Here is a 25476-nt window from a genome sequence, read left to right as displayed (position 1 = left end):
ATATAATAATAATAATAATAATAATAATAATAATAATAATAATAATAATAATAATAATAATTTATTTATACCCCGCCCATCTGGTCGGGTCTCCCCAGCCACTCTGGGCGGCCTCCAACAAATACCAAAATACAATACAGAGTCACAAATTAAAAACTTCCCTAAACAGGGCTGCCTTCAGGTATTTTCTAAATGACAGGTAGTTGTTTATCTCTCTAACTCCTGATGGGAGGGCGTTCCACAGGGCGGGCACCACTACCGAAAAGGCCCTCTGTCTGGTTATATACTGTGTGCTGTATTTTTTTACTGCTGAAACTACTCATCTTCTCTCAGGAGCTAAGTTTTGTGCCTCACTGGGGACCCAGTGAGAACTGTATGCTTTGAAAGCTTAGTAAACTATTTCTGAAGAAGTTCTGCTGCCTCTGTGTATGTGTCTTGACCTCAGCGTGGGCATTGCTCTACATGTGGCCCCTGCTCCGCTGGTACTCAGGTTATGCCCTGTAGTTTCTGTACTCAAGCATGCACTTTCATTAGCAGCTAATCCCCATGTTACACACAGGGATGTCTTTACCATTGGGTGTAGTGAACCAGGACGCCAAGCTGTGGAGGGCGCCAGGCGGAGAGTCCGGGGAGGGGAGAGCGGGGAGGTAAGCGAGGGAGAGCGGGGACTCCAGAGAAGCGGACACGGGGCAATGGATTCAAACTACAAGAAAGAAGATTCCACCTAAACATTAGGAAGAACTTCCTGACAGTGAGAGCTGCTCGAGAGTGGAATTTGCTGCCAAGGAGTGTGGTGGAGTCTCCTTCTTTGGAGGTCTTTAAGCAGAGGCTTGACAGCCATCTGTCAGGAATGCTTTGATGGTGTTTCCTGCTTGGCAGGGGGTTGGACTGGATGGCCCTTGGGGGTCTCTTCCAACTCTAGGATTCTAGGATTCTAAGCCTGTGTGCCTTCAGCTCCTATTGGAGGCGCTGGACCCTGTTCCGCTCTGCAGCACCAGGTAAGAAGAGCGAGGCTGGGGGAGGGGGGAAGGAATGGAAAAAGCTGCTGCAAAAACAGCACGAGGCGTGGATCCTTCACGTGCCCCTACTAGGAACACACATTTTGAAAGCGGCGGCAGCGGGAATCCAGCTTTCCATGATAACATTAATCAGTGCCTGGTATTGCGCTGCCCTGCTGGAGGTTTTTTTTTGCAGACGGAACCTCTTCGGCCGCCTCCCCTGCCGCCGGCGCGCATCTTCTCCGGGCTGCAAATGTGATGACGTGCGTGGACTTCTCTCGCCTCCTCTCCATCCCTCCCTTTCCCCCGCAGTTAGCTTCTTCCCCCGCCCCCCAGCTTTATTTTTGGGCGGGGAGAGGAAAGGGTGTGGGGGGGTGCTTTGTGCTTTCCCTAAGGTGCCTCTTGAGGCGTCGCGGGAGCTGTAGGGAGGGAGTGCCATGGGGGGGGTTGGAACATGTGCCCCAGAACCAGCTCCACCTACGGGCTCTCCTGCTGCTCTGCTCTGTGTCCCCCCCACGACCAGCGCTCCCCAGAACAACCCCCCCCCCCCAAAAAAAACAGGCTCCCCGCAAAGTGCGAAGTGAATTGTTGGAACTTTCCGAGCTGCTCCTTAGAATGGTTTTTGTTAGAACGTGTTTTGAAAGAGGGCACAGAAAGAGCTGTGCGAGAACTTACAGCGGTACAGTTTTGTAATTTAGGCTCAAGGCTCAATGATCTTGCAGAAACAGCCCCGAAATCTGCCCCAAAGTCCCGCCTTGTAGCCTCTCCACCCCACCCCCCCCTTGCCACTGCCTGTGTGCCTGCCTCGCTCCTTTAATCTGGAAACGGTGTTGGGTTTTTCCTGCCTGCCGGAGATTGTCTATTGCGATTCATCCGTTTTTCAATTGGCTGCGTCAGTGGCTGTTACTGATTGGTCATAACTGTTTGTTCCTTCTGTATTTTTTTGGCTATTTGGCTGATGAAAGCTGTTTTTGGTGCTGTGTGCTAGTTTCAGCGAAGGTATTATTTGTCATTTATTACCAATCTGTCCCCCCCTAGGAAAAGCTCACTAAATATTGGGAGGCCCCCTATAAAATTTTTAACAACTTTGGGGAGGCCCCCTAAAGAATCTATAAATTTAGGGGCGCTGGGCGGATCTTTGCACCACGGCGCTGCATATCGTAAAGACTGCCCTGGTTACGCACACCCCAAAGAAACATCACTAATACATCATGGTTACATCACGAAAGGGGAGGTCTGGTGGCAGTAATCTGAGCACCCTGGACCCTGCCCCATGCCTCCCCTTGCCCTCCCCCAAACACCCATCAAGTGAAACAAAAGAGATATTTGCATTTCCCTGTTTCCCAGCCAAGTTAATCACATCCTTTTGTCTTCATCTGGGTTTGCTATTTCTGGAATGGCTACTTGAATTCGCCAAATTTATTGACCATGCCTTGTAATGGACTCCATTCCTCCTGTGAGTGTGACACTCCCCCCCCCCCCACACACACACATTATTCCCTTCTGCTTGAGTTGTTCCACCAGAGGGACTCCCTGCCCTTCTGACATGTTGCGGATAGGGGATGTACCCGGATTCGGTTCAGCCTGGGCTAAAACAAAGGACGGTAATCTGCCCTCCCCCAGCATGGCAGGAAACCTTCAACACTCTTTTGTTTGGCAGTAAATGAGTTTTCTATATTGGAAAGTCCGAGGAAACAGTCCAGTTCATTGTATCTGCTTATTGCTGGAGTGGCCAAATCCCAAGAGACTGATCTACTCACAGAGCTAAAAACTGGTAGTGACCTACCCCATTTTGGGGGGTTCAGGTCAAAGTTGTTGAGCTTCTTTTAGGGAGGAGGAAAGCCCCACTTTTTGGGGTTCAGGGCATGGGCGTACCCAGGGGGGCAGATGCCCCCCTATAAGGCAGCCTCCCCCCAGAAGCAAAAATGATCAACGTCCATTCAAAGCATTTTTCCCTAATTTTTTTTTTCCAGAAGCATTTTTTTTCGGCTCGGCACCATTCCCCCCCCTCTCCCTCACTGCATTCTCCCTCCTCCCAGTGCAGCCAGAGGCTAATATTGCTGAGGCACAGGCCCATGGGCAGGCAGCTCTGCATGGCTGAGTCTCAACCATGCAGAGCTGCCCGCCCATTGGCCTGTGCCTCAACGATATTAGCATCGTATCCTGCCCTTCGCTTTCTCCTGCGTTGTGGGGTGGGAATGGGGACCGGATCCTAGCTTGCTGGAGTAACGTCAGTGGCAGTGCCAGCTTCCGCAGGGGTCCCGGGCATCTGTTTCGCGGCAAACGAGGGTGGCACCTGCAGCCTACCAGGCGACCTTGTTGGTGGGCACGTGTGAAGCGCTGCTTTGCCATCCGTATGGACTGTGGCTTTTGTCCAGCTTGCTTTCCCAAAAGCTCAGGGTGGCACCCCCGTTTCTGTTTCTCTGCCGCCGCCGCCACCACCCCATGCTGTCCTCACAGCAGCCCTTTCTGGTTGGTTTGAGAGGGAGGGAGAAGACTTAAGGCTGAGTTTGGAAGAGTGAGCTTCCTTGTGATTTGAACCCATGTCTCCTTGGCCTTAGTAAGCCTGACACTCTAACTACAACACCACACTGCCTCTTTGGAGAGCCAGTGTGGTGTAGTGGTTAAGAGCGGTAGACTCATAATCTGGGGAACCGGGTTCGCGTCTCCGCTCCTCCACATGCAGCTGCTGGGTGACCTTGGGCTAGTCACACTTCTCTGAAGTCTCTCAGCCCCACTCACCTCAAAGAGTGTTTGTTGTGGGGGAGGAAGGGAAAGAAGAATGTTAGCTGCTTTGACTAAGATCATGGCCACTGGTCCCATCACCTCCTGGCAAATAGAAGGGGAAGAAATGGAGGCAGTGAGAGATTTCACTTTCTTGGGTTCCATGATCACTGCAGATGGTGACAGCAGTCACGAAATTAGAAGATGCCTGCTTCTTGGGAGAAAAGCAATGACAAACCTAGACAGCATCTTAAAAAGCAAAGACATCACCTTGCCGACAAAGGTCCGTATAGTTAAAGCTATGGTTTTCCCAGTAGTAATGTACGGAAGTGAGAGCTGGACCATCAAGAAGGCTGATCGCCGTAGAATGGATGCTTTTGAATTATGGTGCTGGAGGAGACTCTTGAGAGTCCCATGGACTGCAAGAAGATCAAACCTATCCATTCTCAAAGAAATCAGCCCTGAATGCTCACTAGAAGGACAAATCCTGAAGTTGAGGCTCCAGTACTTTGGCCACCTCATGAGAAGAGAAGACTCCCTAGAAAAGACCCTGATGTTGGGAAAGATGGAGGGCACAAGGAGAAGGGGACGACAGAGGATGAGATGGTTGGACAGTGTTCTCGAAGCGACTGGCATGAGTTTGGCCAAACTGCGGGAGGCAGTGAAGGATAGGGGTGCCTGGCGTGCTCTGGTCCATGGGGTCACGAAGAGTCGGACACGACTGAACAACAACAACAAGCTGCTTTGAGACTCCTTCGGGTAGCGATAAAGCAGGATATCAAATCCAAACTCTTCTTCTTATTCTTCTTCTTGGAATTCACGAAGATCCGTTTTGAAAGTGTCTGAGTGACCGGTAGAATGATGGCATTGTCCTGCTGTGCACTTTTATCACCGGTGAGCAAGTGTGCCCTACTAATGTGCATTAAGAAGAAACCCCACATCCCATCCCAAAAGCAAATGCCACATTCAGTATACTCCCCCCCCCCCAGCCGAGGACCACAGCAGGGAAGAAAAGGGTTAAAACCTTCCTTTCTTCCACCCTACAATCAATTCCTCCCCTCCCGGCACATCCTTCTCTCACCCCGCCCCCAGAACCCCAAATCCCCTCCCCAATATGTTGCTCCTCCTCCTTCTCGTCATCCGGCTTCTGTTGGGGGAATGGGGGGTGTGAGCCCCCTCCCAAACTGCCTGCTTCTCCCGGAAGTGGAGCTTCCACGCCGGATCGCTGCTCTACACCGTAGCTCCAGGGGCGCGCACTTTGGGAAAGGGGAGGAGGGGTGGCAGGGAATTCCCCCCCCCGTGGATGTTGCAGGAAAGGAAAGGAGAATCGCCAGCGAGGACAAAGAGGTAAAGGGGTCGCGGGGGGGGGGGAGAGGGAGAGAAGGACCCAGAGACCCCCGCCAGCTCCCCAAAGCGCCGTTCGTGGGTCCCGTCCGCATGGCGAAGATCCCTGCAGGCGTGCTGCGAAGGGGGCTTTCCTTGGCCCCTTAGGAGCCTTGGCAGCGGCGGACATGGGGCGGACACCCAGGAGGTGCCCACGAGGGCCCCCATGCCCCGTTTTCCCCACGCAGGGATCCCCGAGACGCCGTGGGTTCCGCGCGGAGAAAGGCGGGCCATGAAAGGGTTAACGGGCGCGAGAGATGCCTGGAAAGAGAAATCCCCCCCCCCGTCCCTTCTCTGCTTGTCTTGGGGAGGGGAGACTCAGGGAAGGAAGGGCTGCATGGAGTTGGGGGAGAGAGATAGGAAGACCAGTGTTTCGGTTGACGTCTCTATCGTGGAGAAACCGCCTTGGCTTCTCCCTCCCGCCCAGGATTCGGCCACCCCTTCAAGGCGATCCCTGTAAAGTGGGGGAGGGGGTCCCATCCCGCCAACCCTTCCTTCCTGCAAGCTCTATCCTTTTCCCGCCCCAGAAGCCCCTGCCCTGTCCAGACGCAGGGGTTCTGCCACGTCCAACCATTGATCCCCCTGGAAAGGAGAGGAAATCCCAAGAGGGGAGGGGAGGGGCCTTATCGGAAGCGGCTCTTTGTTTCCGCAATCCCACCCAGGAAGCATCCAGAAACCTTTCCCTCTCTCTCTCTTCCATCTTTAAGTGTTTTTTCCACTGCCTGGTTCATTGAGGATGAGGATAATGTACACCTGACATCAGAAACAGGGGTGCAGAGTCCATGGGATGCTCTCAGGATTGATATAGAAGTTGCACCTCAAAAGCATTTCTGTTCCTCTTATTCTTTGTAGGCAACGTCCGAGAGACTGAAAAGCTGAGATACCACCCATCAGCATCCGATGACAGTGACCGAATGAATCTTCCCAGTCAAAGGACCCATTTTCATGATAGACTGTGCTTGTGGCTGAAGGCTCTACACACAGGGTGTGCCTACGCAGGCTGAAGACTGCCAGTATTAGCACAGGTGAGGTGTGTGACCTCCCCAAATTTACAGACTGTATGTGAATGAGAGTTTGTGGGTGGGATTACAGTTTACGGCAACCCTGTGATTTTCTCCACACATAACATTTCGTGATCTGATATTGCAGTACAAATTCCAAAATAGCTACAAAAAATCACAATATAATAATAATAATAATAATAATAATAGTATTTGAACCCCGCCTACTCTGGCTGCTTACAGTACATATACAAGAGAGTAAAACAACAAACATTAAAAACTGCCCGATACACGGTTGCCTTCTGCTTTCTTCTGAATGTCAGATAGTGGTTCATTTCCTTGACCTCTGAAGGGAGAGCCTTCCGCTGGGAGGGAACCAGCAGAAGACCCACGGAGGAGGACCTCAGTGTACAGACTGAGTGATGGGGTGGAGACGCTCCTTCAGGTCTACAGGGCTGAGGCTTCTGAGGGCTTCAGATCACTGATCTTGCTCCTCCATAAGGATCTCCAAGTCCGAAGTATAGTTGGCAGAGTAGGAAAAAAACACTCAGAGACAGCAAAAAATTCAATCAGCAGAGAAATTTATTCCTGAAGGCAAATAGGCAAAAAAATGCAAATCATTATCTTACAGTAAAACCCCAATTTAGCATAGCAAAACACCCCTCAAGTAAGAAACACACAAGCAGAGTAGACAAATAGCAGAATAGGAAGTGGGACCAGGTACCTTTCGGCCCTGTAATTTATATACAATTCAATGCCAAAGTAACCTTGGGATTAGGTAACAAGCCTTGGTTTAAACCAGATTCATCTCGTTACCAAAAATTAGAAAGGTTCTGCATAACCTCATAACAACTGATCCCACCATCTGGTCTCAACAGAAAGGAAACTCCCTTCTCAGCTCAAATGTTCCAGCATAAGAAAGCAAGAGCTTTGAATCACACAGAGTAAAACCACCAGAACCTTCTTGAACCAAAAGACTAGGAATGATCTCTCCACATTAGATCAATACTTTTCTGTGGCTGAAAAATGACACTTTAAAGGTCAGCCCCAACAGATTGAATTGTGCTCGGAAATGCGATGGGAGACCATAAAGATCCGTTAGGATTATTTGCAGTTTTTGAGTCACCTTCAAAGGTAGCCCCATGTAGAGCACATGGCAATAGTCCACTCTGGGGAGACAGTCTGCACGCTGCTAGGGTCTCAGCCTGTGTACCAGATGGAACTGGCAGACAGCTGCCCTGGACCCGGAACAGACCTGTGCCTCCATGGGCAGCTGTGAGTCCAAAATGACCCCCAGGCTGCGTACCTGGTCCTTCAGTGGCACAGTTACCCCATTCAGCACCAGGGAGTCCCCCACAGCTGCCCGCTCTCTGTCCCCCAGGAACAGTACTTCTGTCTTGTCAGGATTTGTCCTCGATTTGTTAGCCACCACCCATCCTCCAACCACCTCCAGACAGTCACACAGGACATTCATTTCCTTCACTGGTTCCATTTTACAAGAGAGGTATAGCTGGATTGATATAGAAGTTGCACCTCGAAAGCATTTCTGTTCCTCTTATTTTTGGTATGCAGTGTCCGAGTGACTGACAAGCTGAGGATGTGCTTGTGGCAATAAGTCAATAAGCTTTCCCAGGTTTTGTAGGAAAATTAGGTGCCTCGGTTTATATTTGGGTCGGCTTATACTCGGGTATATACGGTAACTTAAAAAATGGTTGCAAAAAAATTAAAAATTCTAAAAAAAACACACCCAAGCTTCCAGAACCTTGCAAACCCCTCCCCAACACCAAGTCCTAGAATCCCAAACACCCCAATCCAAAATCCAAAAACCACAAAAAAAAGTTTTAAAAGTTTAACTTACCAAATGGCTGCAAAAGAAGTTCTGGAAAAGCTTGAAAAATCACAAAAGTCCTCAAAAACCTCAAAAAAGGCTCCCAGACCTCGTGCTATGAGTTGCTCCTTGAAGTCAAGTCACAACTGCACCTCTTCAAGCAATGCACCCTGGGTATTAACGGTTTTACGAAAAAGAAACAAACTTGCAAGACGATTTCGTCTTGCGAAGCAAGCCCATAGGGAAATTCGTCTTGCGAAGCAGATCGAAAAACGAAAAACTCTTTCGTCTTGCGAGTTTCTTGTCTTGCGAGGCATTCGTCTTGCGGGGTACCACTGTACTTCACTTGTAACCTTTGCTTGAGAACTGTTTAATCATTACACATTGGTTGTTTTTCCTTTTAATAAATCTTGAAAAGACCTTTTCTTGGGGGGGGGGGTTAGTGTTTTGTTCTTTCGACTGCAAAGCTGAACCGGTGCCTAACTGCTTGACCCTACCAGTGGGATTTCTGTCCGTGTCTACAGTAAAGTGGAACGGACCGTGCAGCTCGGCAACGGCAGGCGGTTGCCCTTTTTTGCCTCTCACCCAGGGCTGCCGGTGGATTAAGAAAAAGGGCGGTGGCAGCTTTACTGATGTTTGAGCCTTTTGTGGACAATTGCTGATCCCTCGTGGGATTTCCCCCCTCCCTTCCACTACATAGACAACAAGACCCCCTTCTCAGGCTGGCTGATATAGTCCCAAGGAAAGCAGAGCAGTACGTTTGTCCCCAGCTTGGCTGCTGCAGTTGCTGGAAAGAGGTGTGCAGGGCACCATCCAATGGTCTTAGAGAGGTTTTCCTCCATAGACTTCCTTCTCCTGAATATAGGTGATGAGGTAGCGAAGGTTTAGGACCAGAGTTTTCCTTCTCAATGGGCTCCCTTCCCCGGTAGATGAGCCCCACCATACTTCACTTTCCTCTGCAACATGAACAGAATCTGCCTTCTTGACTGTGGGATTCACTGTCGGTCTCATCCTCTCCATCCACCAGGGCCTGCCTTCACCTGCAGCAGAATTCCCCAACCCACCAAGGATTGGAGACCCATCAGTTATCCTCAGCTGGTTTAGCCGGCCGGTTGAAGTCGTTCCTAGGATTGCGGCCCCTGTTGCATGCTGATAGCTTCTGGAAGCCACAGGTGAGAGCTGAGTGCAGGGTGGGGATCAAAGTTGGATAGATTACCCCATAAGATGCATGACATCTCCCCCACCAAAGGTACTACTGCTCCTCTAACATCCCAAGACATCCTATAATTATGATATGTGAGACAGAACACGAATAAATTCATGTCTCCAGAGATAACACAACTTCAGGTTGTCAATGAATCAATACTCCATGTTCAAGGTTGACGTTTCCACTAAGTGCCGTTATCCATTTACCTTTAATATCCTGCTTCTCAGTGTCACATTTGGATAGTCCTGTGTCATAAGATGGGCACGAGATCAGGCAGCCCATCATTAGTATAAAGAACCATTGTGGTGGGTGTTTCCATCTGGGATTCCCATGCGCCAGCTGCTTTCCTTCTGCTTCTCCTGCTCTCTCCATGCAATGTGAGGCATGTAGACGGAGGTCCATCTCCAAAAACAGAGCTTCCCAGAGCACCCATTCAGCTGACCAAGAGCACCAAGCCTTGTCACTAGTTCACAAGCCTTGTCACAAGCCTTGTCACTAGATGTACACCTGGGTCTCACATAATGGTCCACATGGACCTCCTGAGGCCAATGGGACTGTGCAGGTGATTCATGAAGATCTAGAGGTGGAAACTTGGGTGGATGGAGGATTATGATGCAGAGGATGGGAAATGTCCAAAGGAAAAATGAACCGGAGAAAGAGAGGGCCTGTCCATAGACAGAGAGCAGCTACCTTTCCTGTGAGGAAACAATTGATTTGAAAAGGCTGCATTCCCAGATCATGCTGCTTTGTTAACGATAATTGAGGATTATGAAATGTTGCTGATGCATTACTATCATTTGACATCATTGCATCTTCATTTCCTAAAAATTGGGAACATGGGTAGCAGGTGGGGGAATATAGGAGACACTGAAATAAGAGAAGGTGCTAATGGCGCTTGATGTGTTTTCTTTCCCTTTGTTCTCTTCCTTGAAACCCAAACAGTATTTCATTTCCTCCCACTCTGAAGAAGGTGATGGAGAAGACCGGCAGAATTCCAGGGGAAGGGGCACCTTTCGTTTCATTAGGAATAGACATTAAAATGTGTGAAATGTGCAATATGCTTCACTGAATGAGCACACATAGCTCACATCAACAAAACCAAAAAAGGGCCAAACCATTTAAAAGTATGGAGAGTGGAAAAAGTTTCACTGATAGTGGAAAACATCATCGGACTCAGATGGGCAAGAATGGATTCCAGTGGATGGAGTGTGGGAAGAACTTCAGTCAGAGCGGATACCTGAATATACATCAACGGACTCACACAGGGGAGAAACCTTTTAAATGTATCGAGTGCGGAAAGAGTTTTAGTGATAATGGAAATCTTAGAAGACACCAACGGACTCACACAGGGGAGAAACCATTTAAATGCTTGGAGTGCGGAAAGAGTTTTAGTGATAATGGACATCTTAGAAGACACCAACGGACTCACACAGGGGAGAAACCATTTAAATGCATGGAGTGTGGAAAGAGTTTTAGTGAGAATGCAACCCTTACAAAACACAAACGGATTCACACAGGGGAGAAACCATTCAAATGCATGGAGTGTGGAAGGAGCTACAGTCACAGTCAACATTTCAACACACATCAATGGACTCACACAGGGGAGAAAGCATTTAAATGCATGGAGTGTGGAAAGAGCTTCAGTCGCAGTGAACAATTCAACATACATCAACGGACTCACACAGGGGAGAAACCTTTTAAATGTATGGAGTGCAGAAAGAGCTTCAGTTGCAATAAAACCCTTAGAAGCCATCAACGCACTCACACAGGGGAGAAACCATTTAAATGTATAGAGTGCGGAAAGAGTTTTAGTGCTAATGGAAACCTTAGAACACATCAACGGACTCACACAGGTGAAAAACCCTTTAAATGCATGGAGTGCGGAAAGAGCTTCAGTCACAGTGGACACCTTAGAGAACATCAACGGACTCACACAGGTGATAAACCATATAAATGTATGGAGTGTGGAAAGAGCTTCAGTCAGAGTGGACAATTCAACATACATCAACGGACTCACACGGGTGATAAACCATATAAATGTATGGAGTGTGGAAAGAGCTTCAGTCACAATGGACACCTCAATACACATCAACACACTCACACAGGGGAGAAACCATTTATATGTATTGAGTGCGGAAAAAGCTTCAGTCAGAGTGGACAACTCAAGATACATCAACGGACTCACACAGGGGAGAAACCATTTAAATGTATTGAGTGTGGAAAGAGTTTTAGTGAGAAGGCAACCCTTAGAAACCATCAACGGACTCACACAGGGGAGAAACCATTTACATGTATCGAGTGCGGAAAGAGTTTTAGTAATAATGGAAACCTTAGAATACATCAACGGACTCACACAGGTGAAAAACCATTTAAATGCATGGAGTGTGGAAAGAGCTTCAGTCAGAGTGGAATTCTTAGAAAACATCAACAGACACACAGTTCAGAAACCATTTAAATGTATAGCATGTGGAAGCAACTTCAGTCAGAGTGGAACCCTTAATTTCCGCCAACAAACTTACACGGGAGACAAACCATGTTGTATGGAGTGCGGAACGTCTTCCACTTTTTTCTTCAATTTAATGAACTCAGCAGGTAATCAGTCTTAAACGTATGACATGTATTTGCAGTTCTGGTGTTTATATGTAAAACTGAACAGCCATGACATATTGAAGGCAATGTCAAACAATGAGTATATTCTTAGAGTCAAAGTACCTTTTGATAGAGAGGGGGAATCTGGATTGCTGGTGGTGAATGAGGATTAGGGCTGGCCGATATATTGATATCTTGTCCAATACCGGTTTCTAGACCACATCGCGATAAACTTTGAAAAACCATGGATATGGCAACACACGAAGAATCACAGTGTACGTTTCTGAGATGTGTGTTTGCCTGGAAGCAGCCGGCAGATAGCTTTGCTTCGTGAAACCCCTGCAGATGTCGAGTTGCTGACTTCCCTCCCAGATGACAGGAAGCGAAACACACACCTCCATTGCCCTGTGTCGCTCCAGACTCATTCCTCCCTTGCTCCCTTCTGCCGGTGTGTGTGCCTGACTTAGATAGCCTGTGTGGTTTATTTTTCTACTGCTGAAACTGGATTTGCTCTAAGGAGCTAAGTTTGGTGCCTCACTGGGGACCCAGTGAGAACTGTATGCTTTGAAAGCTCAATAAACTATTCCTGAATTATTCCTGCTGCCTCTGTGTGTGTTTTTGACCTCAGCGTGGAAATCGCTCTACAAGCGCCCCCTACCCTGCCCCCTACTTAGCTCATGCCCCAGAGTTGCTGTACTCAAGCATGCAAGGTGTTTGTGTGTGTGTGTGTGTGTGTGTGTGTGTGTGTGACTGCGACTGCTTTTTGCACCAAACTTGTCACCCCCACCACCGCATGATCTCCAAACACTTCTTCTTCAACAGAACTTTATCCCCTTCCGAGAAGGACTCTCCCCTCCCCTCTTCCTCTCAGGATTTCCTCTCCTCTCCAGGGAGACCAATGGTTGGACTTGGCAGAACCGTGCCGTCTGGACAGGGCAGGGGCTTATCGGGGCGGGAGGAAGATGAAGCTTGCAGGAAGGAAGGAGGGAGTGGGGACTGGAAGCCCCCCCCCCACTTTCCAGGGATCGCTCTCTGCTCAACTTGAAGGGGCAGCCGATTCCAGGGTGGGAAGGAGAAGCCAAGGCGGCCGCTCCGGAGAATCCCCGCGGGTGCCACGATGGAGATGTGTCCCCAAAGAGTGGTCTACCTAGCTTCCCCCCCCCCCCGTCTGTGCTGCACTTGGGCAAAAAAAAATGAAAGGCACAAATACAGGATGGGTGACACCTGGCTTGAGAGCAGTAAATGTGAAAAAGATTTAGGAGTCTTGGTAGACCATATACTTGACATGAGTCAACAGTGTGGTGCAGCAGCTAAAAAAGCCAATGCAATTCTGGGCTGCATCAATAGGAGTATAGCATCTAGATCAGGGGTCTGCAACCTTTAAGACCAAAAGAGCCACTTGGACCCGTTTCCGAAGGGAAAAAAAAACTGGGAGCCGCAAAACCATTGCGACATTTAAAACAAATATAACACTGCATTTTATTTTTTTAAATCCGATTTAAATAAAAAAAAATCGATTTAAATAAAAAAAATCCATTTTTATTTTATTTTTTAAAAATCATTCATTTTTATCCACCCTGGGGACCACTACCAGGTCACAGCCTGATCCAAGGTGGGTTGCAACAGCATACAAATATTTGATTTGTTGTTGTTTTTTTAAAAAAATGAGTCCTCAACTGCACACTTGTGTTAAATGTTTGTCCCATGTCTTATTGAAGACTGCTGGCTTTTACAATAATCTTAGTGTCTCTTACCCTTAATATTCCAGACCAGAGGCTATGTTCACCTCTTCCAAACTCCTCTCTTGCTAAATAAAGCACAGAATTGCACCAGAGAAGCCTGTGATGTTTGTGCTGACTTGCATACAGGTGGCTGTAGTAGTTCGTAGTGTTCAAACCTTTTTAGGGGAGTTCCCTGCCCCCCTTAATGACAATGGCGATAGATTTTGCACATGAACACAGATCCAAGTTAGGACTCCTCTCTTCCACGCCAACAGGTGCTTTGTCAAGGCTCCCCTAACACACACTCAGGACAGAGGAAAAACTGCAAAACGTCCCAGCCTTGCTCCGGGGCGGAGAGAGACGCGCGCCCACGAGAGCGTGGTCTGAGGCTGCGAGCGGAACCAGGAGCGAAGGAGGCAGCGGCAGGGAAACAGGCGCCGCTTCCTCGACCATTTTTAATAAGAGGGCTTCCCCCCTTGCCCGCCACCCGCCGCCCCTGGCCCAGCCCGCAGCTGCCTACCTCGTCGTCGCCTCGACGCAGCAGCCAGCAGCCTTCTGAGAGGAACCGCGGCCAGCCCTCCCCCGCGGTCCCACGACCCAGTCGAGGAGTCCTGGCCTCCAGTGCCCGTGCGGGGGCGCGTCTGAAGGCCCCCTTCCTGCCCCCATCCTGTCCCGCCTCTCAGCTGCCTCTGGATGCCGTGGGGTCCCACATACCCACCGACCCCGGAGCTCCCCTGTCCGCCCCAAGGCCGCCTCCCACGCTAGGAAGACTCCCGGAGCTGGGCAGGGTTGGTCCCGCCAGGCAGGCTCGGGGGGCGGCCTCTCCCATGGGCGCCTGCTTCGGAGGCGGAGGCGGGGTCTTCAAAGTTCCCCCTCCCGCTCGCCCAGCTCCATCTCTTCCCGAAGGAGCGTGCGCGCCTCAGGCGCGCTCCCCGCCAGAGCCCTCGGCTGAGCTGCACCACCTCTACTGCGTCCCCACCGCCTCCGAGCCCCGCTGCCCCGCTGTTCAAGGCCAGGTGATCCTGGGTACGCCCCTGAGCAGCGCCCTCAGCCTCCGGAGGGCGGGCCGCCGGCCAGCTGGAGGGCGGTCGCTGCCGCTGGCCAGCTGGAGAAGTGGGCGGGCGTATCCGCCCCGGAGCCGCGGCAGCCGTGTAAAAGAGCCGCATGCGGCTCCGGAGCCGCAGGTTGCTGACCCCCGATCTAGATCAAGGGAAGTAATAGTACCACTATATTCTGCTCTGGTCAGACCTCACCTGGAATACTGTTTCCAGTTCTGGGCACCACAGTTCAAGAAGGATACTGACAAGCTGGAACGTGTCCAGAGGAGGGCAACCAGAATGGTCAAAGGCCTGGAAACGATGCCTTATGAGGAACGGCTTAGGGAGCTGGGTATGTTTAGCCTGGAGAAGAGAAGGTTAAGGGGTGATATGATAGCCATGTTCAAATATATCAAAGGATGTCACATAGAGGAGAGAGAAAGGTTGTTTTCTGCTGCTCCAGAGAAGCGGACACGGAGGAATGGATTCAAACTGCAAGAAAGAAGATTCCACCTAAACATTAGGAAGAACTTCCTGACAGTAAGAACTGTTGGACAGTGGAATTTGCTGCCAAGGAGTGTGGTGGAGTCTCCTGTCAGGAATGCTTTGATGGTGTCTCCTGCTTTTCAGGGGTTTGGACTGGATGGCCCTTGGGGTCTCTTCCAACTCTGATTCTATGATAAATCCCATTCATAAACACAACGTCAATAAATCCCATTCAGAGGAAGTTTTTCCTTGTATTAATATGATGTGTGTGTCGTGCTTGTGCGACTGAGGGGGGAGGGGTTTGGGGCTCATAATCCCAGGGGATAATGTCATCTGGTACCACCCCCCTGTAACACCAGGAAGGAATTCCCCCTACTCTTGTCACATGCAGCTGGGCTCACTTGCCAGAGCCATCTGGAGGGGCTGACAACAACTGCCACCATCCCTGACCACTGGTCATTCTAGCTAGGGATGATGGGAGCTGTAGTTCAAACACGGCTGGAGATCCAGGTTTGGGAAGCCCTGTTCTCCCTGAAGGACAAAGGAGGGTTCACTTGCATCAGAACATCAGTCAAGCCCTGCAGGATCAGGTCCAAGGGGCCCCTGTCCTCCAGGGGCCAAGCAGGGGCCTCATCTGGGAAGCCCACCGGCAGCACTTGAGCACCAGAGAAGGTGGGCTGCCTCCGACCGGGGAGCTAAATTTTTTCTAGGGACACATTTATGCGGACGTTTAGGGAAGCTTTTTTTAATATTTAATGCTGTAAATTTTTTTAGTATTGGGTTGGTAGCTGCCCAGAGTGACTGCGGAAGCCCAGCCAGATGGGCGGGGTATAAACAATAAATCATTCTATATATTATTAAATGCATTTTGTTTCGCTGCAGGTGAGCCTGCCCCGTGCAATGTGGGCCTCTTAAGGGAACTTGGAGCGGGGGGGGGGGACCGTAGTCTCCTAGCACTTGGGAGACTTGGGAGCGAAGGGGAGGCAGGCGGCAGGTGGGGGGGAAGGGGAGGAATCGGCGAGAAGGAGCACCCCACTCCTTGCTTGCTCCCTGAAGGTTTCCCGAGCCTCTCCCCTTTTTATTTCAAGGATGCGGGGAACTAAGCACCCCAGGGTTGCTTAGCTCCGGTGCGGAGGCAGGGGAAGCTGATTGCTTGCTGAGGGCAGGAGTCACATTCCTGTCACATTGCGGGGTGTCCGGCTTTTAGGTAAGGGGGTGAGGCTTCGGTGGGCCAGTCCTGTTCACAGTGAATTCTCAGTCGTTTGGGGGGTCATCGCTCCATCAGAACCCCAGTTTCACACACCTTTTAACTACCGTCTTCCCCAAAGAACCATCATAGTATTTGCATGTTACGGAATGGGGGGGGGTCACCTAAACGAAGTCTACTCCCAAGTTGAGCAGTAGGGAACGAATCTATGCCCTCAAGGGAGCCCCTCTAGACCATGTCCCCTTGCCCCAGGCACATTGTTACATGGGCAGTACACAAACACCCAGAGTCTTGTTTCCACCGCCATCTTGCCACTTTGGTCAAGGGCTTCAAGACTGCTCAGCCTCTGCCATGATCCCTTGAGCGGGAACGTACACAGGCAGACATTGCAGATGTTGTAGGAATTAAGAACCACCAAGTTACACATGAACAGAGAGGGGACCCCAAAACCTGAACTTCCGTACATTCCCTTGACATAAGGACAGGCATAGGAAACCTCCCCCCCCCATGCGTAACCGATAAGAGGAAGGAATGCAAAGCTTCCCTTTCCCACCCAGGTGTTAATTACCACATCTTTGCCTGCAAAAATCCCTTCCAGGATTAGAAAGGAAACCTGCATCTCCTATTTAGCATGGCTCTCATCCCATCAAAACGTCTGCATTTCAGGCCTGCATTTCCTAAGGCTAAAGGAATCACCGTGTAAACAAAATGTTTCTTCATTCTATACTTGAAAAAACGCCTTACCGTTTACTGTTACAAGTTTGTGCTTCAAAGATTTGTGTTTCTTTTCGATTCTCCAGGCAGTCTAGCCCTGCCATCAAAATCCAGTCAGCCCACTTGTTGTTGTTGTTGTTGTTCAGTCATTCAGTCGTGTCTGACTCTTTGTGACCCCATGGACCAAAGAATGCCAGGCACGCCTATCTTCCGCTGCCTCCCGCAGTTTGGCCAAACTCATGCCAGTTGCTTTGAGAACACTGTCCCACCATCTCATCCTCTGTCGTCCCCTTCTCCTTGTGCCCTCCATCTTTCCCAACATCAGGGTCTTTTCTAGGGAGTCTTCTCTTCTCATGAGGTGGCCAAAGTCTTGGAGCCTCAGCTTCAGGATCTGTCCTTCTAGTGAGCACTCAGGGCTGAATTCTTTAAGAATGGATAGGTTTGATCTTTTTGCAGTCCATGGGACTCTCAAGAGTCTCCTCCAGCACCATAATTCAAAAGCATCAATTCTTCGGCACCCACACCTGTCAATAACCCCAGTTTCCCACACCTTTTAACTACCCTCTCTCCCAAAGAACCATAATAGTATCATTCACACATTCCTCTAGCTGCAAGGCTTTCCTGCGCTTCACCTTGGGAAAGTATCAGGATTCAACCCACCATCCCGATGGATTTCTGTCTGGGGTATGTGCTGTCCTTGATCTCCTCCTGCCTCCTAAGGGATTATGGAGTCAGGGGGGGGCCTGGATTCCCCCCTCTCACATCCAGAGGAGGCATTAGCCATGGGAAAAGGAAATCTGTCAAACCGTAGAATTTTGGCGAGTATTTGACATTTCTACAGTTTTTGGATAGTCAGAGGAAACAGACCAATTCATCGTATCTGCTTATTGCTACAATTTTATAAGCTGCTTTTCTGAGCCTCTTGGCTGTTCTGCATGTATGGTTCTGGCCATCGTTAGAGGCTGTGGTGGGCATTTTGGATTTTTGGGGAGTCCTATTTCGGCCCCCCATTCCTTGTTTGTACAGCAGCAATACCTAAAACACAGAAGGATCTAAGCTCGTGGCGTGGGGTGGGGAGGATTTTGCAGCATAAATATTGTGGGGTGGGGGACCCCACTTTGCAATTGGATTTCTGGGACCAGCCCCATCCCTGCTGTCCTGATCCACAGAAGGAAGAGGGGAAGGGGAAAACATTCCTCTCCCCCCCCCCCAACTCAATCCTCCCCTCCCTGCACAGCCTTCCCTCACCCCGCCCCCACAACCCCAAATCCCCTTCCCAATATGTTGCTCCTCCTCCTCCTCGCCACCCGGCTTCTGTTCCGGGAATGGGGGGGGGGGATGAGGCCCCTCCCAAACTACCTGCTTCTCCCGTAAGCGGAGCTTCTACGCCGGATTGCTGCTCTACGCCGTAGCTCCAGGGGCGCGCGCTTTCGGAAAGGAGAGGAGGGGCGGCAACAACCCCCCTCCCCCCGTGGATGTTACAGGAAAGGAAAGGAGAATCGCCAGCGAGGACAAAGAGGTAAAGGGGTCGCAGGGGGGGGGGAGGGAGAGAAGGACCCAGAGACCCCCGCCAGCTCCACAAAGCGCCGTTCGTGGGTCCCGTCGGCTTGGGTAGATCCCTGCACGTGTGCTGCGAAGGGGGCTTTCCTTGGCCCTTTAGGAGCCTTGGCAGCGGCGGACATGGGGCGGACACCCAGGAGGTGCCCACGAGGGCCCCATGCCCCGTTTCTCCCACGCAGGCATCCCCGAGACGCTGTGGGTTTCGCGTGGAGAAAGACGGGCCATGAAAGGGTTAACGGGCGCGAGAGACGCGTGGATAGAGATCGCCCCCCCATCCCTTCTCTGCTTGTCTTGGGGAGGGGAGACTCGGGGAAAGAGGGGGGGTCCATGAAGTGGGGGAGGAGCATCCCTGGGGCAGGGAAGCATAGCATTGGAGGGGGGGAGAGAAAGTGAGATAGGAAGACCAGTCTTTAGGGAGACGTCTCCATCGTGGCGCCCGCGGGGAATCTCCGGAGCGGCCGCCTTGGCTTCTCCCTCCCGCCCGCCCAGGAATCGGCCACCCCGTCAAGGCGACCAGAGAGGGATCCCTGGAAAGTGGGGGGTCCAGTCCCTCCACCCCTTCCTTCCTTCCTGCAAGCTCCATCCTCTTCCCACCCCGCAGAGGCGTAGCAAGCAGGGGGCGCTGGGTGCTCGCGGTTCCCGGTTCCAGGTGTGAGAGGGTGACACTCTGGGTGCCACCCCCGGCGCCCGCATCGCCGAAGCCGAGCCCCGCGCCCAAAAACCTCACTCGGTCCGGCTTCCTCGCTCGCTCGCTCGGCCGGCGATTTCCTTATTCCTTCCTCCTGGGCGAGGCTGGCCGTGCGACGGTGCGAGTTTTTCGCTGGCTGGGAAGTTCTGGGTGAGTCTATGACATTCTCCGAAGTGGCTTTGCGCCTTCTTGCCTTAAGTAAGGGTTTTTGAGTCAGGGTTTGCTGTTTCCTGGTCTATGGCATCGCTCAATTTGTAAGGGTGAATTGCAGGCTGACTGCTTCCTTTCTCGAATTTCTAAGTGGAATTCGTCGCAATTAAGGTTTGCAAATCGTGACAATAAAGTGATTCATTGCATTTTAGAATTTCAGGTTCTAGCAGGGGACCTTTGCTTAGGAAGTAATTTGAAACCCACTTGACCATTTTCTGAAATTAAGGAGGGGAATTTCATTGCTGCAAGAGTGCATAATTAGGTTCAGTTATATTTCCTCTTTACACAATCAATTCAACACAGCCATCACTTGGTAAATTGATATTTGTGGTAATAGTGCTGTAAATTTAAAAAGCCATGTAAATAAACAAACACACAAACCAATGTAAATAAAGCAGAATATAACCATTTTAACTTAAGTGTCTTATATTTCCTTCTTTGAAGGGGATGTTGGTGGGGGGGGGGGTGACAGCTATTATTTTGCAGCCGGGTATCAGTTTACCTTGCTATGCCCCTGCCACCCCATAAGCCCCTGCTGCTCTGCCAGGTCCAACCATTGATCCTCCTGGAGAGGAGAGGAAATCCTGAGCAGAAGAGGGGAGGGGAGAGGACTTCTCGGAAGCAGCTCTTTGTTTCCACAATCCCACCCAGAAAGCAACCAGAAACCTTTCCCCCTCTCTCAGGCTTCCATCTTTAAGTGTCTTTTGCACTGCCTGGTTTATTGAGGATGAGGATAATGTACACCTGTCATCAGAAACAGGGGTGCAGAGTCCATGGAAAGGCTCTCAGGATTGATATAGAAGTTGCACCTCAAAAGCATTTCTGTTCCTCTTATTCTTTGCAGGGAATGTCCGAGTGACTGACAAGCTGAGATACGACCCATCAGCATCCGATGACAGCGACTGCATGAATCTTCCCAGTCAAAGGACCCATTTTCATGATAGACAGTGACTGTGGCTGGAGGCTCTACACACAGGGTATGCCTACGCAGGCTGAAGACTGCCAGTATTAGCACAGGTGAGGTGTGTGGCCTCCCCAAATCTACGGACTGTATGTGAATGAGAGTTTGTGGGTGGGATTACAGTTTACGGCAACCCTGTGATTTTCTCCACACATAACATTTCGTGATCTGATATTGCAGTACAAATTCCAAAATAGCTACAAAAAAATCACAATATAATAATAATAATAATAATAATAATAATAATAATAATAGTATTTGAACCCCGCCCACTCTGGGCTGCTTACAATACATATAAAAGAGAGTAAAACAACAAACATTAAAAACCGCCCGATACACGGTTGCCTTCTGCTTTCTTCTGAATGTCAGATAGTGGTTCATTTCCTTGACCTCTGAAGGGAGAGCCTTTCGCTGGGAGGGAACCACGGAGGAGGACCTCAGTGTACAGACTGAGTGATGGGGTGGAGACGCTCCTTCAGGTCTACAGGGCTGAGGCTTCTGAGGGCTTCAGATCACTGATCTTGCTCCTCCATAAGGATCTCCAAGTCCGAAGTATAGTTGGCAGAGTAGGAAAAAAACACTCAGAGACAGCAAAAAATTCAATCAGCAGAGAAATTTATTCCTGAAGGCAAATAGGCAAAGAAATGCAAATCATTATCTTACAGTAAAACCCCAATTTAGCATAGCAAAACACCCCTCAAGTAAGAAACACACAAGCAGAGTAGACAAATAGCAGAATAGGAAGTGGGACCAGGTACCTTTCGGCCCTGTAGTTTATATACAATTCAATGCCAGAGTAATCTTGGGATTAGGTAACAAGCCTTGGTTTAAACCAGCTTCATCTCGTTACCAAAAATTAGAAAGGTTCTGCATAACCTCATAACAACTGGTCCCACCACCTGCTCTCAGCAGAAAGGAAACTCCCTTCTCAGCTCAAATGTTCCAGCTTGAGAAAGCAAGAGCTTTGAATCACACAAAGTAAAACTACCAGAACCTTCTTGAACCAAAAGACTAGGAATGATCTCCCTACATGAGATCAATACCTTTCTGTGGCTGAAAAATGACACTTTAAAGGTCAGCCCCAACAGTTTGAATTGTGCTCAGAAATGCGCTGGGAGACCATAAAGATCCGTTAGGATTATTTGCAGTTTTTGAGTCACCTTCAATGGTAGCCCCATGTAGAGCACATGGCAATAGTCCACTCTGGGGAGACAGTCTGCACGCTGCTAGGGTCTAAGCCTGTGTACCAGATGGAACTGGCAGACAGCTGCCCTGGACCCAGAACAGACCTGTGCCTCCATGGACAGCTGTGAGTCCAAAATGACCCCCAGGCTGCGTACCTGGTCATTCAGTGGCACTGTTACCCCATTCAGCACCAGGGAGTCCCCCACAGCTGCCCGCTCTCTGTCCCCTAGGGACAGTACTTCTGTCTTGTCCTCGATTTGTTAGCCATTTGTCCTCGATTTGTTAGCCACCACCCATCCTCCAACCACCTCCAGACAGTCACACAGGGCATTCATTTCCTTCACTGGTTCCATTTTACAAGAGAGGTATAGCTGGGTATCATCCACATACTGGTGAACACCCAGCCCAAACACCCTGATGATCCCTCCCAGTGGCTTCATATAGATGTTGAAAAGCATTGGGGGGGGGGGATAGTGGTGGCAGGAGCTTTACTGGTTCTGCACCCCCAAAAGCTCCAGGCATAATACTTGCATTAGCTTTGAAGGGGGCACAGGATACTTGGTGGTCTTGTCTTCAAAGGACAAATATTGTGTATACTTTTTCATTGACCAATGATATAAACAGGACTTCTGTTTTATTTACTCCACATCGGAGAGACTTTGATACACAGGTCTGAGTTCATCGCTCTGCCTGAAACTGCTGTGTTAGCAGTACTGCAAGCCTAGACAGTGTGTTTGGGGGTCCTGGGCTGCCTCGACAACAAGACCCCCTCCTCAGCCTAGCTGATATGGTCCCAAGGAGAGCAGAGCAGTAGGTTTGTGACCAGCGTGGCTGCAGGAGTTGCTGGAATGAGATGTGCAGGGCACATTGCAACCGTCTTAGACACTCCACTCTGGATTTCTAGGGAGGTGGAAATGGGGATGAATGGAGGATTATGATGCAGAGGATGGGGAATGTCCAAAGGAAAGATGAACCGGAGAAAGAGAGGGTCTGTCCATGGACAGAGAGCAGCTGCCTTTCCTGTGAGGAAACAATTCATTTGAAAAGGCTGTATTCCCAGATCATGCTGCTTTACTAACGATGATTGAGGATTATGAAAGGTGGCTGGTGTGTTATTTTCATTTGATGACATTGTATCTTCATTTCCTAAAATCTGGGAACATGGGTGGAGAATGTAGGAGACATTGACATAAGAGGAGGTGCTAATGGCGCTTGATGTGTTTTCTTTCTCTTTGTTCTCTTCCTTGAAACCCAAACAGGACTTCTTCTGCGCCCACTCTGAAGAAAGTGACGAAGAAGACAAGCCAGAGTTCCGGGGGAAGAGGCACCTTTCGTTTCATTAGGAATAGACATTAAAATGTGTGAAATGTGGAATATGCTTCACTGAATGAGCACACATAGCTCACAGCAACAAACCCCCAAAAGGGACAAACCATTGAAAAGTATGGAGAGTGGGAAAAGTTTCACTGATAGTGGAGAACATCAGTGGACTGACATGGGCAAAAAAGGATTCCAATGCATGGAGTGTGGGAAGAACTTCAGTCACAGTGGACAGCTCAATATACATCAACGGACTCACACAGGGGAGAAACCATATAAATGTATTGAGTGCGGAAAGACTTTTAGTGAGAATGGAAACCTTAGAAGCCATGAACGGACTCACACAGGGGAGAAACCATTTAAATGTATTGAGTGCGGAAAGAGCTTCAGTCGGAGTGGACACCTTAGAAGACATCAACGGACTCACACCGGTGAAAAACCATATAAATGTCAGGAGTGTGGAAAGAGCTTCAGTCGGAGTGGACACCTTAGAAACCATCAACGGACTCACACCGGTGAAAAACCATATAAATGTATGGAGTGTGGAAAGACTTTCAAGCAGAGCGGACACCTCAGTATACATCAATGGACTCACACAGGGGAGAAACCATTTAAATGTAATGAGTGCGGAAAGAGTTTTAGTGAGAATGCAACCCTTAGAAACCATGAACGGACTCACACAGGAGAGAAACCATTTAAATGTATGGAATGCGGAAAAAGCTTTAGTGATAAAGCAACTCTTAGAAGACACAAATGGGTTCACACAGGGGAGAAACCTTTAAAATGCATGGAGTGTGGAAAGAGTTTTAGTGATTATGCAGCCCTTAGAAGCCATCAACGGACTCACACAGGGGAGAAACCATTTAAATGTATGGAATGCGGAAAGAGTTTTAGTGAGAATGCAAACCTTAGAACGCATCAACGGACTCACACAGGTGAAAAACCATATAAATGTATGGAGTGTGGAAAGAGCTTCAGTGGGAGTGGACACCTCAATATTCATCTACAGACGCACACAGGAAAGAAACATTTTAATTGTATGGAGTACAGAAAGACCTTCAGTTGCAATGCAACCCTTAGAAGCCATCAACGGACTCACACAGGGGAGAAACCCTTCAAATGTCTCGAGTGCGGAAAGAGCTTCAGTCACAATGGTGACCTTAAAGTACACAAGCGGACTCACACGGGTGAAAAACCATTTAAATGTATGGAGTGTGGAAAGAGCTTCAGTCAGAGTGGACACCTCCATCTACATCAACGGACTCACACAGGGGAGAAACCATTTAAGTGTATCGAGTGTGGAATGAGTTTTAGTGATAATGAAATCCTTAGAAAACACCAACAGACTCACACAGGAGAAAAACCATTTAAATGCATGGAGTGTGGAAAGAGCTTCAGTCAGAGTGGACACCTTAGAAGACATCAACAGACTCACACGGGAGAAAAACCATATGAATGTATGGAGTGTGGAAAGAGCTTCAATATGAGTGGACACCTTAGAAGACATCAACAGACTCACACGGGAGAAAAACCATATAAATGTATTGAGTGTGGAAAGAGTTTTAGTGATAATGGAAGCCTTAAAAGACATCAATGGACTCACACAGGAGAGAAACCTTTTAAATGCAAGGAGTGTGGAAAGAGCTTCACTTTCAATGCCTGCCTTAGAAGCCATCAACAAACTCACACAGGGGAGAAACCATATAAATGTCTGGAGTGTGGAAAGAGCTTTAGTCAGAGTGGACACCTTAGAAGACATCAACAGACTCACACAGGGGAGAAACCATTTACATGTCTGGAGTGTGGAAAGAGCTTTAGTCAGAGTGGAAATCTTAGAAGACATCTGCAAACACACTTGGGAGAAACAATTTAAATGTATGGCATGTGGAAGAAACTTCAGTCAGAGTGGAACCTTTGATTTATGTCAACAAACTTACACAAAAGACAAACCATATAACTATCAGGAAAGGCGATAGAGGGTCAGTCCTAGTGGGAGTCCTATATAAACAGACTCATGGACAGGAAGAGCTCTTAAGAGTTTAAACCGTACAAACCCACCAACAATCTCAAAGTGGAGAAGCAGTTTAAGTGGAAAGATCGCAGAAAGTGCTTTAGTTTCAATGGAGTGTTTAAGGAACATCTAGGGAGTCTCACAAGTTGTATGGAGTGTGGAACGTCTTCCTCTCAGAGTCCACTCTTTTCTTCCCAGCAATGACCTCTGCAGGAAATCAGTCTTAAACGTATGATGTGTATTTGAAGTTCTTGTGTTTATATGTAAAACTGAACAGCCATGAAATATTGAAGGCAATGTGAAACTATGAGTATATTCTAAGAGTTAAAGTACCTTTTGATAGAGGAGAGGAATCTGGATTGCTGGTGGTGAGGATTAGGGCTGGGCCATATATTGATATATCGTCCAGTACTGGATTCTAGACGACATCGTGATACCCTTTGAAAAACCATGGATATGGCAACACACCAAGAATCGCAGTGTATTTTTCTGGGATATGTGTTTGCCTGGAAGCAGCCGGTAGAAAGCTTTGCGTTGTCAACAAGCCCCTGCAGATGCCGAGTTGCTGACTTCCCTCCCAGACGACAGGCAGTGAAACACACATCTCCATTGCCCTGTGTCGTTCCAGACTCATTCCTCCCTTGCT

The 25476-nt window shown here is 49.2% G+C and overlaps 1 protein-coding gene across 1 annotated transcript; it reads left to right on the top strand.

Annotated features, from left to right (window-relative positions):
* The first annotated feature begins 10267 nt into the window (after positions 1–10267).
* On the top strand, positions 10268–25057 carry LOC117054063 (oocyte zinc finger protein XlCOF6-like). The gene is made up of 4 exons (XM_033162518.1): positions 10268–11498; positions 23083–23754; positions 24175–24384; positions 25029–25057. The coding sequence occupies exons 1-4, from the start codon at positions 10268–10270 to the stop codon at positions 25055–25057; spliced, it is 2142 nt and encodes a 713-aa protein (XP_033018409.1).
* The last annotated feature ends 419 nt before the right edge of the window (positions 25058–25476 follow it).

Source organism: Lacerta agilis, chromosome 10 (assembly GCF_009819535.1).
Source record: "Lacerta agilis isolate rLacAgi1 chromosome 10, rLacAgi1.pri, whole genome shotgun sequence".
Taxonomy (NCBI): domain Eukaryota; kingdom Metazoa; phylum Chordata; class Lepidosauria; order Squamata; family Lacertidae; genus Lacerta; species Lacerta agilis.
Note: the sequence above shows the minus strand (reverse complement) of the source record. Positions and strands in the feature narration are given on the sequence as shown.